Below are 15,717 nucleotides of genomic sequence, written 5' to 3'. Positions count from 1 at the left end.
GCAACAGGACCGACGTTCATCGAGTGTTTGCAACGTGCTTAAGTGACTGACGAGTAAGGTTGGCTTCTGAGGCTGAGAGGTTAGCTGACTGCCTAGAGCCACACAGCCAGTTAGAGGCAGAGGTAGGAGCCGACACTAGGTCAGCTGGTACCCGAGAGTTGCTGTGCACCAAGTGAATCGGGGACCAACTTCCCAGAACAACCCTTTCCTTTCTCACGGGCCTGGGAGGTGAGGTGAGTGATGAGAAAGGCAGGCAGAGTTGGCTCCAGAAGCAGTACATAGGATGCAGTGCTGTCCAGTGCCCATGCCCACAAGTGTGGGCACTGCAAGCATGGGTGGTAAAGCCCGACTCTGTGAAGCTTTACCTTGTGAGCAGAGCTCCTGAGAGCCTCTTGAGAATTTTTTGTCTCAAGGCTTATACTTCTCAAGTTCAGACACGGTATGGGTGAACTTGTCGCCTCTCACGCCAGATGTGTTAGTTTCGTTTTTAACCATTAAGCAAGGAGGACCCAGTGCTTCTAGGTGTGTGTTCTAGTTTCAGTTCTGTTGCTACGACTAGAAGTAATTTTACAGAGGAAAAGATGCATTTGATTGACACTGCCAGGTCCATTATTGAGAGAAGCCAGGGTAGACTCTCAAAGGGAGACCTGAAAGCCAAACCTACCAAGAGTGTCTACCAGCTGCTTCATTCACAAGCTCACACTTAGTTAACGTTCTAATGCGACCCAGGACTGTCTGCCCAGGGAATGGTATTGCCCACAGTGGGCTGGACCCTTCTACATCAACTAAAAAGAAGACAATACCCCACAGACATGCACGCAGGCCAATCTGATCTAGGAAATCCTCAGTTGAGACTCCATTCACAGATGGCTCTGGACTGTGTCAAGTTGACAGTTACCTCTAAGACAGAGTTTTTCCAGATTGCCATTTTCAGCCACTGGAATTCTGGCTCCGAAGTTTGAGGTTAACTGTGCCCTCTGGTGGACAGGAGTGGATTCTCAGAATTAGAACAAATGGTTCTCCAGTGTGTGTGTGTGTGTGTGTGTGTGTGTGTGTGTGTGTGTGTTGGGGTTAGTGGGGTTTGGGGAAGGGGACGGGAGAAGGGGCTTCTTAGGGAAGCTGTATTGATACTGTATTAGCGGATGCCCTTTTTTCTTCTTTTTATCAGTGTCGTAAAATAGATTCCTAAACCTGATGTTTTGTGGGTGTTGAGGGTACTGGAAAGGAAGACAAATGCGTGTTTGTGGCACCATGAGGATCTTCATTGAGAAATTGAAGCTTCTAGACTGTAGTCTTTTCTAGCATCACCCACAGATTTCCTGCAGCCATGCATTGCATAACCCATTTATAACAACAACAAACCCCCCAAAGAGCCCCCTCAAACCATGCCAGAGGGTGTCCCTGCCTAAACCCTCAGTGACAGCGGTCCCCTCCGTCCTATGCTTTTTCTCTCATTATTCTTCAGTAACCTGGTGGTAAGCAACACTGACTTTTCTAAAGGGTTTCACTCCGTGCCTGTCTGGTAAGCTGTACCTCCAGGCAACTGTGGTCAGCTCTTAGACATGCTGTTGGATGAATGTGTGTGGCCACAAAGGATGCCTGTGATGATGAACAGGAATTGTCAGTCTGACAGGATCAAGAATCACCTACGAGACAAGCCCCTCCGTGTTTCTCAGTGAGATCAGGTTAACTGAGGTAGGAAGACCCACCCTAAACGTGAGTGTCACCATCCAGGGGCTGGGGCCCTGGCCTGAAAGGGAGGGAGAAAGTGGCTGAACATCAGCATCTATCTGTTTCCTGACTGCAGGGGCACCGTCACCAACTGTCACCAGCTGTAAGGCCACCATCACCAGCTGTCACCAGCTGCAGGGGCACTGTCATCAACTGTCACCAGTTGCAGGGGCACTGTCATCAGCTGTCACCAGTTGCAGGGGCACAGTCATCAGCTGTCACCAGCTGCAGAGGCACTGTCATCAGCTGTCACCAGCTATAGAGGCACTGTCACCAGTTGCAGAGGCACTGTCACCAGCTGTCACCAGTTGCAGGGGCACAGTCATCAGCTGTCACCAGCTGCAGAGGCACTGTCACCAGTTGCAGGGGCACAGTCACCAGTTGCCTCAAACTCTGGATATCATGGCTCCACTGCATCCTTGAACTGTGAGCCAGAACAGACCCTTTTTTATTTTTAGTTAAGTTGTTTTTTTTGTCAGATATTTGATCACAGCAACAAGAAAAGTAACCAGTACAATGTGAGGTGTTTTTCTGTTTATCAGTCAGTCAGACTCTGGCAAGATTAGCTAGTGGAGTTGGAAGTCTGGATAGTTTTTTCTGGGGGTGAGGGAGTCTGAGTGAAGCTGGCTGGGACATATAGGACCTGACCACTATGTTTTAATCTGAGCACTAGTCTACCTTACGACCGTTTGTCCATCTATATCATAGCAAGTTCTTTTTCCATTCATTTTGAGTTATTAAGACATTGCATTAGAATATCATTTGGGTTACTGAGTGTCATAGTTAGGGTTTTACTTTTGTGAACAGACACCATGACCAAGGCAACTCTTAGAAGGACAACATTTAATTGGGGCTGGCTTACAGGTTCAGAGGTTCAGTCCATTATTATCAAGGCGGGAACATGGCAGCATCCAAGCAGGCATGGTTCAGGAGGAGCTGAGAGTTCTACATCTTCATCGTCTTCATCTGAAGGCTGCTAGCAGAACACTGACTTCCAGGCAGCTAGGATGAGGGTCTTAAAGCCCACACCCACAGTGACACACCTACTTCAACAGGGCCACACCTTCTAATAGTGCCACTCCCTGGGCAGAGCATATACAAACCATCACCCTGACCATTATGGGGCTTTGATACTTCCTTCATATAATTTGTACCTGAGTAAGTGTCTCACTGGTCCTCACACTAATGTGAATTATGGAGGCCATGTTTTCCATTATCTATCGCACTGTGTCATATGTGTCTCCAACATTACCAAACCATTCCTATGTAACCTGGGAAACATTAAAAAACAAACAAACAAACAAACAAACAAAAACAAAACCAACCAAACAAACAAACAAAACCCCTAAAACCCAGGCAGTTGAAGCAGAGTAAACAGAATTTGGAGACCCAGATATAACGATGAAGCGAGATCTAGTTGGTCAAGCAGAGGAGATTGATGCAGCCCAGGACTACTTTGACAGATGCCTCCATCACTTGAAGGCTGGTAGGTGGCTATAATATCAGAGCAAGGACAGGCCCTGTGTTGGACCCTGGAAGGATGGAAGGAAACTTCAGGGTAGCAAATGGAAGGAGGTATCAGAGAAAACTGGGGCCACAAAGGGACACAGTCACTGCAGAAAGATGCCCATGAACCCAGAGAGGTGATAGCTATCCCAGTTTCTCTCCTCTCCTGTCTCCCTAGCTCCCACGACTACTTCTCTTTTACTGGACTTGAGTGGGAGCAACAGTGTAGAAGAGTGGGACACAGGAGGGAGAAGTGGTTCTGGAAGCAGGCTCCCAAAGTCCAGTGCTTTGGCGCTGACTCTTCTCCCAGGCCCACCTCCCATGGTCCTAGCAGCCCTTCTAACCTCCTGAGATTCTCTGTTGGAAGGAAGACTCCCTCAGCTGTGTGCCATCCCACACCAGACATTAGGCTGGACGTACCCACCTGACTGTCTTTATAACTCTACCAACTCTTTGGGTTCTCAAAGAAAACTAGCATCATGGAGGGGTGGACAAAGGTGACCCTTTGTACAGCCTTCTCTCTTAGGAAAGGGTGCAGTGTGTGACTTAACTTCTAAACCAGAGGGGAAGGGATATCTTAGGTCTGCAGATCATTGTGTGAAACAATTAGTAGCTGCTAAGGTCCTTGGTCAGGCATCTGCAAGAAGATTAGCCTGTCAACAGACGATTGAACTTAAATGTGAATTTTCCCAATCTTATCTTCAGATAAAAACGGAAGCAGATTGCCACTAAACTCCAACACCTGAGCGGACGACCCAGGGGAGCTGACGAGCTCAGGCAGCCGGACACAGTGCTCCCCTCCTTAATGTCATTTTTATTTCTCTTATGGAGTCAGGCCGGCCAGGGAAGGGGAATCCCATAGATTCCTATGAAAGCTATCAAGATGCTGGGAAGATGAAGGCAAAGCTGGCGTAGATCGGGATGCCCACGGTTTGGATTTTCAAGGCCTAAAAATAAGGAATGTGGAGAAAGGAGACTTTCAGATTAACGCTGCATTGTCAAAGGGTTCTATAAGCTGGTACTTCCCAGACCAGCCTGCAGCAGAGTAGCCCAGGGAGAACATAAATAAACATTTCAGACATAGTTTAGATAAAGTGCTTAAGTCTTTGGGAGTTATGGAAAGGCTAGACCTGTGTTGTCACCTGATCTAGGTGAAGCATTTCCAACCCTCGAGGCTTCCTACCAGGTCCTAGCCTCTCCCAGCCTTCGACAGAGAGGATGGCTGTGCCGATTCAAGCCCCTACAGGAAGCCTTTATAATCGTTAAACCCAGGCCCCACCAGCTATGGAGCATTTGATCTCATTACTTGTGAGGTCTCCTGATCTCCAACAGGGGCATCTCAAAGCCCTAGGTCACTCTAATGTGTCCCCAGGGTTAGGAATGAGACTGACTCTGTGGTTTGTGGTACAGTGCCATTCTCAATAGGGTACCAGGGTGAGTCCCAACCTCAAAGCCACAGCCAAAGAGCCCCCCCCCTTTTTTTGGTTCTCAGGCTATTTGGGACAAGTACTAAGTCTACCTAGATGTTGATTCCACTCTAGGGTTGATGGGCTCTGTCCTCCTGGGTAAGCCAGAAGGAGGCAGATAACCTGGGAAGGATTTCAGAGGGATTGATGTGTTATGACTCCTTGCATCTATACACAAATACCTATTGACGTTTACAAAATGGGCCTGGGGTGCCTCTGACTTGATTTGTTAGAGTCACCCACAACTAATGCTTTTCATTTTAGAAGGGATCTCTTTGGCATCATTTGGAACCATTGTAATCCTAAGGAAACTGAACACAATCTTCATATGGATCCCTGGTGATTTGAAGATGGGAATGCCCAAAAAGTGGTGAGGGAAAGAAGGAGCCAAAAGGAAACAGAGGAGAAAGAGAGAAGCCAGAGGCCAAGGGGATGCTCACGTGGCTTTTGCAGCCTGGCTTGATAAACCCAAACTTTTGCATGATTTGGTTTGTCCTGAACTCCTGCCACCTGCCGTCCACCAGTGCCTGGGCTTGGATCTCATACTTCACCAGGCGCTCCGACCTCAGGCTAATGGTACTGTGCTCGCAGACGGGTGAGGGGCACTCCAAGTCTGTATGTTTTATTCTCTGCAAAGACAGTGACCCATCCCATGCAGCCCCAGGACTAGGGTGACAAGAGCTAGCAAAGGGCTCCCAACACATGGCCTTTCTGTTTCAAGTCTATACAGATAGCATGAGGCCATTCTCCAAATGGCATACTTTCCCAAGAGCTACCCTAGGAACCCTGTGAAGTCCAAGACCTCTCCATATGCAAACTGTTTTCAACGGACTAGGGCTTGGCCATCAAATCAAGCTTCCTTATTGCTTTGCTGGGATAAAGCTCCAACAGTGTGTACGTAAGGGCCTCCTGAGTGCTGGTATTACATAATTCATCTCTTCCATCCTGTTAGGAAGATCCTTGAGGGTCTGGTGACCAAAAAAGGAGGAGCCAGGAAGAGAAGGGCCTTCCTGTGGAAGAGAAGGTGGTGGGCAAACTGGGACTAACATTCGGATTCCATCATTTGCTCATTCATCCATGTATCCGTCCTCTTATTCCCTGAGCCATTTAAACTCTCCCTAGGTTCGCAAGTTGGGGAGCTAGAAGAAGTGTGGAGAGGGGAAACTGTGGCTGGGATGTATTGAATGAGAGAAGACTCTGTTTTAAAAAGAAAAGTTCCCCTAGGTCCTAGGCATGGTGACTGGTGGTGAAACCAAAAGGCCAAGTTGGAGACGGTTTCTCGGGGAGCTTGGTACTTAGAGAAGAGAGATCTCTAAGCAAATCCTAAGTGGGCTCCAGCAGCCCTTCACCACAGCAGTCATTGCTGTCACCTTCCTTATTGCTAAAACATAAGCCGTGCTGGGCAGGGAACAGGGCTCAACAGTACAGCGCATGCTCAGAATGCACCGAAATAAAACACATACAAGGCTTTCTATGCTTAAGCTGTGGCAAACCCTTTGCACAATTATTTAATACTCTGAGATTGGTCCCCAAGACAGGGTATCTGTGTGTAACAGAGAGCCCTGGCTGTCCTGGAACTCCCTCTGTAGACCAGGCTGGCCTCGAACTCTGAGATCCACCTGCCTCTCCTCCCCCAGTGCTGGGATTGAAGGCGTGAGCCACCACTGTCCTTGGTTACTGTCTTCATCTTAAAGGCAGGAGATCATGAGACTTGCTGAGCGTAGGCAGCTCCTCAGAGAGTTTAATTGCAATTCTGTCCTTTCATGGTTGTCTTCATCCTCTCCTTAGGGCTCATATATAAGGAAACCTCACTCTCTCGCCTGGTTCCTCAGATGTCACACACGCTGTCCTTCAGGGTCACTTTGACAGACTCTTCTCCTCTGCTACTTGTAGGCGCTGTCTGTCACTCCCTCAAAGAATGACCAAGGGCAAAGTATCGGCCACTACGTACAAACCGATGATGATATGACTCCCAGTTCACCCAGACTGAGCCCTGGCTTTGTCAAGGAGCCCCGTGACATGAAAGTGAAGTCCCTCAGAGCTGACAGCCTCATCTACCACCAGTACCAAATTCCCCAGCTGCTTGTGAAAACCACATGGCAGCACATATGTGACTATGAACAGCACGTATGACACAGCCTGTGTGAATGATGAACTGATGATTCTTCAGTTCCTTCTAATGCCGTATGACTCGGTCGGCGGGAGGTGGAGGGGCCGTTTCAGAGGGGCACCTTCTTACCTGCATAGAAAAACTGTAAGAGGTAGGGTCGTGTTTGATTCCCTTTATCTCAAAGAAGTATCCGTATATAGAAATCCTTTCCGAGTAAGTGGTGTATTCCTACATTGGGAAGAAGATTGACAACGCGGACGGGTGAATACCATCAGTATCCAAAGACAGGATGCAGCAAGGTTAACTCTAGTGACAACCAGAGGGACTCGCTCAAAACCTGTCACTGCTCAGAAACAGCTGCTAATGTCTTCCAACGTTTCTAATCATTATTTTGCATGATCCTTTGGGGGAGAAATAATGAGCTAGGTATGGTCTTAAATCTCCTATATGTCACAGTGCACTTTTATTTTCAATCAGACGGACATGCCATGCTACTTTGGTGGGTCATTGCAACCAGGTACTGAATCAATCCCTCAGATGACAGGTATAGGTCCCAAGTCCCTGCAACATGAGTTCTTAAAGATCCCCAATTACTTTTAAGTCATATAGCAGCACTTAAAAAAATTATGTCTATTGCAAGCCTAAGACAGGGCACAACCACCAACACCAGACCCTGTCCCAAGTCAGCACTGAGATGCCTCACTCTCGAGCTCCTTGACCAGCCAGGGTTTGACTGAGATCCACTGAAACTAACAGAGTGAGGGCAGGATGAGAAGGAGAGAGAGAGAGAGAGAGAGAGAGAGAGAGAGAGAGAGAGAGAGAGAGAGACTAGCCCATGGTTTCCCCAGATGCTTTCCTCTTTTAGGAAACAAACTCTCAACTCCCAGGAAATCTCTCCCATCCTGGGAAAAGTGCTATTGTTGGTCACTCTATAGGGAAAACTTGGACCACACACATCAGATTGCTGACTGGTCTGTTCCAGTCTTCTGTCTTATGAACTCCATTTCCTAGGGCTTTGTTGGCTCTACTACCAGAGGACAGAGTGGTCACAGGTGCCCCCACCCACCCCAGAGCTCTTTCTCTCAGCATAGAAGGGACTTTCCTTCCCCTTGCTTGGGTCAAGCTCTTAGTACCTGCCTAAAGAGCAGCCCGAACCGCATGGCCTGTGTGGAAAGATCTTTCAGGTGGACCATGTTGCCCCCGTTCTCCAGCTGGAAAGGAAATGCACACAGCTTACCTGAGGTGTAGACAGGAGCACCCCCATCACTTCCCATTCACTCCTGGATCCCCAGCCCCCCATGGTTCTGTCTTCAGACATTTACTGCAAACCTACTATATCCAAGTACTATTTATATTCCCAGGGTTTCCAGAGTACGCAGAGAAGAGAGGGGAAACATGGCTAGGCAATGTGACCAGGGGAATAAAGTACGAATGTCAATAGCCTCTTCACGGGAATGATCATGGTCACAAATTCACTGAGCAGGACCCCTGCACGACATTCCACGGAGAAGACTGGAAAGTGGAGTGTGGATCTCAGGAGCATGAGCTGCAGTCAGGGGTGAAAAGAAGGGTCAGGCAGGGTCAGTGGGTGGGAAGATGGAGCTGGGAGCTTTCGCACTGTAAATCTCTTTGGCTGCTTTTGGAGTGATATTCTGAGTTATGCCCTAGAGAAGCAAGGGCCTTCCGTGGAGTCACCCTCACATGTGCAGGCAGCAGGGTGCTCAGAGGGCTGGTTCCAGCATCACAATGAGGACTTGTGAAGCTGGCTGAATTTTAACTCGTGACTCATGCGTGCCCAGAACTCCCAACACTGCCCTGCTTTATCTCTGAAAACGTGACATTGGAAATGTACAAGAAGCAGGGCAGTTTGTACGGACAATCCACAAAGCAGACACGTGGGAAATACTCATGTTTGCCAGTCATAAAGGAGATGCATACTGAAAGACGAAGTGCCTTTGTTTCCTCCTCAATGAACGAAAGCGATTTGAAATTTAAATGCTGTATGCTGCCAAGTGTGTGTACAGTGGGATGAGTGCATTTCTCGCTGGGGGCGGAGTCATTTGGTTCCAGCATTTATTAGTATGTACCAGGAGCAAAACAGTACATATGTTATAATGCATTTCTATTGTGGAGAATCTCCTATAAGCAAAGAGTTAAAGGACAGAAAATAAGCTATTCTATGAAAATGTGGTCCCTATTGAAAGGCAGCAGAGACAGAGAAGCGTTGACTGGGGCTGTTGTCTTCGGGTGATAGCCTTAAGGGATTTCTTTTCTATACAGTTTCAACAGTTTCAATAATAAGCACTTTATATTTATGTCGAGTAGGGCCTGGGTTTGGAGGAAGATACGACTGGAGAAATCTAGACTGGCTAAATTTGCAGCTCAGAGGACATGTGGGAGCGTACTCCTTCCCTTCCCCTGGAAGAGACTCCAGATAAGCCCTCACCTCAGAGGCCCAGAGATTTCAAATGAGGAATGTATCTCCAGAAAAAGCAAAGCTGAGGACCCAACACATTTTGCTAATTGCTCCCTTGAGAAGCCGACTCACTGCGTGGTAATGGTTGGCTGTAACCCGGACCAGCCAGGACTCAGGGAAGAAATTAATGTGCTTCAACTCCTCCAGATCCTTGCCTTAGAGAAACACAAGAGGAAGTGGTTACAGGCTTATTCATAACAGAAGCTCAAATGTCTGACTTACAGAAAGAAAAAGGGGAGACATCAGGCCAACAGCAAGGGCTAGATTCCTCTGAATGTTCATTCATAAAATGGGAAGACCTAAGAATCACTATGGTTGTATACAGAAGCATGTATATATATATTTCCAAATTTATTCTTTGTTTTGTTTTGTTTTTTGAGACAGAGTTTCTCTGTGTAGCCCTGGCTGTCCTGGAACTCACTTTGTAGACCAAGCTGGCCTTGAACTCAGAAATCCGCCTGCCTCTGCCTCCCGAGTGCTGGGATTAAAGGCGTGCGCCACCACGCCCGGCCCAGATTTATTCTTAAAGGAAAAACAAGGAGGACCAAGGAGATAGCCCAGCATGCAGTGTATTGCTAGGCAAGTGTGAGGAATGGAGGTCTAAGTGAACAGAAACCTGTAGGGTTAAGGAGGCAGAGACAGGTGATCCCTGGAGCAAGCGGGCTAGCTAGAACCCAGCTGGCAAGCTCCAAGTTCCGTGAGAGACTCTGCCTCAATACAGAAGATGGAGAATCATGAGGAAGACACTTGATGTCAAATTCTACAGAAATACACAAATGCACATGCTTGTATGCTTACATATATGTGGAAGTGGATATACATACACATGCATACCCTAACACACACACACATACACACACACAACTTATGCAAAGATACTTCAAAAGGAATAAGTGAATCACTCCAAACTGGAGGGAAATTTCAATTTGATAAGAAATTCCTCATGCTATATCCTGTTTACTAAAGTTGAAGTTAGTTTAGTAAAGTTTAAGCTCAGCACTTGGGAGGCAGAGGCAGGAGGATATCTGTGAGTCTGAGACCAACCTGCTTTACTCCTTTGAGCTCCAGGCCAGCCAAGACTATGTAGTGAGACCTCACATTAAAACAAGCAAAAAAACCCAAATATAGCACTTAGGTTATATTCTTTAAGAGAAGCGTGTCCTCAGGATCCCTGCAGGGACACCTCTCTGCAAATGGTTCTCAGCAAATGACATTAAAGCAGAAGGTTGACTCGATGGCCAGGCAGGGCCTCTCCCTTTGAACAATCCACCGCACACTGCCTAGGTTTTTGCATCCTCTTGACATTATTATCAACCTACATTATCGAATAAACGAAAGGGAGCAGCTACACGGGCTGTGCACTGGTCCTAGTCAAACCTGCTTCTGGCAGGGCTGGAGAGATGGCTCAGTGGTTAAGTGTTTGTTCCTACTGCCCTTGTAGGAACATCACCTACACCAGGCAGCTAGCTCAAAACCAGTGAACCCGACATCCTTTTCTGACTTCCATGGGCAGCTTTATCCCCCACCCCCATACAATTTAATGTGATAAATCTTTTTTTTTTTTTTTTTTAAATCTGTTTCTGACCAGGCATGGTGGCGCACAGCTATAATCCCAGCACTTGTGAGGTGGAGACAAAAGAATCAGAAATTTGAGGCCAGCCATAGCAAGTTCAAGGCCATTCCAGGTGACAAGAAACTCTGTCTTAGAAAGCAAAACAAAACAAAATAAAACAAAACAAACAACAGCAGCAGCAGCAGCAACAAACCAGCCAGTGAGATGACTCAGTGAAAAAGGGTGATTGCTGCCAAGCCTGATGACCTGGGTTCAAGTCCTCAGGATCCATGGAGTTAAAGAGCTCCAACTCTTTGAGTTGTCCACTGAGCTGCTTCTGTTTTTATCTCTCCCAACACACGCTGCCAGAGTGCCTAAGATATTCATAAATTACAAAACACGCCACCTCCCCAACCCCCACCCAGTCCAAACATTTCAGTCTTTGGGCTGCAATCCTGCCTGCCAAAGGTTGGGACTTAAAATGATGTTATCAATGTCACTAGAAGCATCTAGAAGTAGCTTGGCCAGAGCTTCCTGTCTCCATCAGCCTCTCCTATTACCACATCTGCAGAGCTGGGAATGGCTTTGAAATAGTTCTCAAAAATCCCTTCATGTGTATCTATCTCAGTGAGTGGCCTCCTGGGCCGCCCAGATCATGTGGTCAATATTTTCCTCCTCTTTTCAAATCAGTTGTCTTCCCTTCCCCCAGAGTACGAGGGCCAGGCAATAGAACCTAGCTTAGGGAATAGACCTGGAGCTTTGGGATTCATTGAATATTATTGCCTTTCAAACGTATTCAAATGAAGTAAACATGTCCCTGGTGTATGCAACGAAGGCAACATGGAGTTAGTTTGTAGGAAACCGGCCCCATGCTTGTCAAAAACCAGAAACTGAAAACATTGCCCCCCAAGCCTGTTGGACCACATCAGTTCAGCCAGTTATAAAACCAACAAACAACGGAGAACTCTTCTGGTCTCATACTTTGCTTCCCAGTCACCTCAGGAGGGGACAGGAAATAAAGCTGAGGTTGATATGCTTAGCCTGAGCATGACAGAAACCAAAGAGACCAAAGAGAGAGAAGCTCAGAGACGGGTGGGAAGGAGAGAGCCGGGCCGAGCTGTGCATTGCAAAATAGGCAGCAACGTTTGAGCAGAAGTCACTAAAGATTTCTAAAGAGCTGGGGTCTGGTTGGTGAATAAGCTGGATCCTCGAGGCAGAATCCAGGAAACCCATATTTCCTTCTCGAAAGAAGAACTCAACACACTTCAACTGCTGGGACAAAAGGTTCCAGCAGCTGAAATGCTTCAAGAGAGAGCCAATTTCTCTCCTGAACTGCCAAACAAGGGACCCAGAAGCTAATCCCGTGCTGCAGCAGGTGACTCAGTCTGATGGCAAGAAAACAGCCTTGGGGTATGAGTGTATTATACCACTCGGGTGGTAGAATGCTTGCCTAGCATCCATCACTCAGTAGGAGCAGAACCCCAGCACCCCATAAACGGAGGGAGGGAAACATCTGCAATCCTGGTACTTGGGACATGGAGGCAGCAGGATCAAAGGTTCAAAGTCATCCTTGGATACATACAGAGTTTGAGACTAGCCTGGGGTATATGATACCCTGTCCCAAGGAAAATGAAAGCGATGAGAATGGAAAGCCTTAAAAAGGCTTGTAATCTCAGTACTCTCATGAGAGGCTAAAATAGGAATCATCACAAGTGTGAAGCCAGCCTTGGCTGTAAACTTGACATATCTGGAAAAAAGGGACCCTCAAACTGAAGACTTGCCTCCAGCAATTGACATGTGGACATGTCTGTGGGGCATATCTTTGATTGCTAATTGAGGTAAGAAGGCCCAGCCCATTGTGGGTGGTGTCATCGCTTGGTAGGTGGACTTGGGCCACATAAGGAGTCCCCCTCTGGGGGACTGGAGAGATGGCTCAGTGGTTAAGAGCACTGTCTGCTCTTCAGCAACCACATGGTGGCTCACAACCATCTGTAATGACATCTGATGCCCTCTTCTGGGGTGTCTGAAGACAGCTACAGTGTACTCACATACAATAAAAATATTTAAAGAAAAAAGGCGGGGCTGGAGAGATGGCTCAGTGGTTAAGAGCACTAACTGCTCTTCTAAAGGTCCTGAGTTCAAGTCTCAGCAACCACATGGTGGTTCACAACTCTCTGTAAAAGGGTCAGATGCCCTCTTCTGGTGTGTCTGGAAACAGCTACAGTGTACTCATATAAATAAAATAAATCTTTAAAAACAACAACAACAACAACAAAAACCAAGGAAAGCAAGCAAGCTACCTGGGAATAAGCCAGCAAGCAGCTTTTCTCATGGTTTTTTCCTCTGCTTCCCCTTGAGTTCCTGCCCTGACTCCCCTCCCTAACAGACGATTACCTGGACGTGTAAGCTAAATGTGCCTTTCCTCCCCAACTTGCTTTTGGCCACGATGTTTATTCCAACACAAAGCAAACTATGTACCCAGCATGCTATCAGTGGACATTCTGATTATCTTCCATTTTACAGATGGGGTTACTGAGACCAAAGTCACACTTCTTAGGCGTGACAATCTCAAGAAACATTCCTGTGGCAACCTGAGCTGGGGCTTCTGGGGAATCTCTGAGGTAGCACCTGCTGGGGGTTCATTCCAAGCAGCCTTCCCACGCGTGCAGTCACGTGAGTAGTGACACTTACCACTGGTGATGCCGTGCAGACGCAGGCAAAGGAAGAGTGGCATCCAGTTCTGTCCTGGATCCTGTTCTAGGAAGCAGCACTTCTTGGGAAAGCTTGGAAGATAAGAAAAGGAAGCCTTCAGAAAATGCCTCTCTGGAATGAATGAGCTACTGAAAGCTGTGACTTAAGAGACCGGTGGTTTCCCCAGCAAGGCTAGAGGCAGGCTTGTGAAATCCAGGTCAGCTTAGATGATACAAAGAGATGTGTGGTTGTCTTCCCCTCTACCTCTGAGCTGTGCACTCGGTTGGTGCCTAGAGCATACATAGTGAATGACTGATAGCAACATGTGCCATGCACAGAGGGCTTCAAACTACATTTTCTTCTTTGAGTTTCACAAATCTATGGGACAGACAAGTTAAGTTCTGTTAGCTCCATTTTACAGAAATCTGAGCCTTGGCTAGGACTTGAACCCCTGACTTGAACATCTGACTCCTGTACAGATGTCTCCTTTGCCGAAAGAACCAAGCCTTTCAAAGCACTGCTGGTAGAATTGGGAAGAACCTAAGAGCCAAGTATGGGTCCCTGGTTTGACCACCAGCTTTGTGATGGCCTGTGGCAATGTTAAATGCTGATTAATGGCAACACAAACCGAAGGTCAGGGATGGGTAGAGGTGGTCAGATTCTCCAGGGAAAAATCATGGAGACATACGCCTGCCACCCCTGACATACTCTTTTATCAGAGTCATTCTTCACGTGGTGGTCAATGAGGGATACTTTTCCAAGACTCTGGAAACGCATTCAGCTGCTTGAGGAGGTTCCTTAAAGCATCCAAGGGCACATTTTAGAATGTTCTGTTTTTTTTTTTTTAAATTTATTTATTATATGTAAGTATACTGTAGCTGTCTTCAGACACACCAGAATTGGGCATCAGATCTCATTTCAGGTGGTTGTGAGCCACCATGTGGTTGCTGGGATTTGAACTCTGGACCTTCAGAAGAGCAGTCGGGTGCTCTTACCCACTGAGCCATCTCACCAGCCCATATTCTGTTTTTCTTTTTGCCTTATCTATATCTATCTATCTATCTATCTATCTATCTATCTATCTATCTATCTATCTATTCATCTGTCTGTCTGTCTGTCTGTCTATCTATCTATCCCGCCCCCGCCCCTGACCCCATCCCCTAGACCTCCTGAGATGTGATGCTGGCAAACTTGCTCCGGGTAAATCCCCATCTGAGGTCGCAGGGCAGACCTTAATCTTAAAGCTCAGGGCAGCCACAGTTTTCTCACTTCTTCCCATTATCTGCCGGAGTTGGTTTCCCTTCCCAATGAGTAAGCCTGAGACTCAGAGCTCTGTGGTCCCCGCTTTTCAAATCTGAGCAGCACGAGGTACAGACCTGGAGGGATCTGACGATGTTACACCTGGTAGGATTAGTTACATTTTGTTTGTTTGTTGCCATGACAAAACACCTGGCAGAAAGCATCTGAAAGGAGAGACAGGTGGCTTTTGTTTTGAAAAAGTTTTTTTCTTCTCACGGCTTCAGAGGGGCTTCAGTCCCTCATAGAAGAGAAGGCATGGCGAAGGAACCACTCTTCATAACCAACCTCATAACTTGGCGGACCAGGAAGCCAGGAACACAGAATGGGACCACGGCCAGGCATGACTTTTGAAGGCCAGGTACTTCTACCAGTCAGGACCCAGCTTTTAAAGGCTCTATAGCCTTCAGACGAGCACCATAGAAAACAAGCCTGGAGCCACAGGCCTATATAACCTAGGCTTCTTGAGATTGAGGCAGGAGGATAGCAAATCATACGTGGACTAGAGAGTGAGTTCAAGGCCAAGCTGGAGAACTTTGTGAGACCGATTAAAAAAATAATAAAAGGATCCGGGTAACTGCACAGTGTCCCCGTGTGTGCTAAGCATCTGTGTGACACTGGGCGTGCCAAGCATCTGTGTGACACTAGGCTCAGTACTCGCATGCCCCCCTGACTCACACATGTGCACACACAGACCACAAACTGGGGACCAAGTATTTAAAACACGAATCTGTGGGGCCATTTCAGATTCAAACCATAGCAGAACAGACAGCGTGATCCAAGGCAGACACCAAGGGCAAATAGCCAGCTTTCTACCCCTTCAGGAACTAGGTCAGCCAAGTCTATAGAGAACTGAGGCGAGGAAGGACATGGCTTGGGCTGGTGGATC

The 15,717-nt window shown here is 47.3% G+C and overlaps 1 protein-coding gene across 6 annotated transcripts in view; it reads right to left on the bottom strand.

Moving 5' to 3' along the window:
- Positions 1–4,037: 4,037 nt before the first annotated feature.
- The window catches only part of Btbd16 (BTB domain containing 16), a 49,215-nt gene continuing 37,535 nt past the window's right edge, over positions 4,038–15,717 (bottom strand). For 3 of the 6 annotated variants that reach the window (XM_021167860.1, XM_021167861.1, XM_021167862.1), the window contains exons 11-16: positions 13,533–13,624; positions 9,362–9,444; positions 7,947–8,024; positions 6,943–7,041; positions 5,144–5,332; positions 4,038–4,184 (exon numbers count right to left, since the gene is read on the bottom strand). In XM_021167860.1, coding sequence (XP_021023519.1) covers positions 4,116–4,184; positions 5,144–5,332; positions 6,943–7,041; positions 7,947–8,024; positions 9,362–9,444; positions 13,533–13,624 — 610 coding nt within the window. In that variant the 3' untranslated portion in view covers positions 4,038–4,115. Of the gene's footprint in view, positions 4,185–5,143; positions 5,333–6,497; positions 6,614–6,942; positions 7,042–7,946; positions 8,025–9,361; positions 9,445–13,532; positions 13,625–15,717 lie in introns of those variants that run through there. The other 3 variants (XM_021167865.2, XM_021167864.1, XM_021167866.1) reach the window with 3 other exon arrangements.

Source organism: Mus caroli, chromosome 7 (genome assembly GCF_900094665.2).
Source record: "Mus caroli chromosome 7, CAROLI_EIJ_v1.1, whole genome shotgun sequence".
Taxonomy (NCBI): Eukaryota; Metazoa; Chordata; class Mammalia; order Rodentia; family Muridae; genus Mus; species Mus caroli.
The sequence above is the reverse complement of the archived record's forward strand: the minus strand, read 5'-3'. Positions and strand labels throughout refer to the sequence as shown.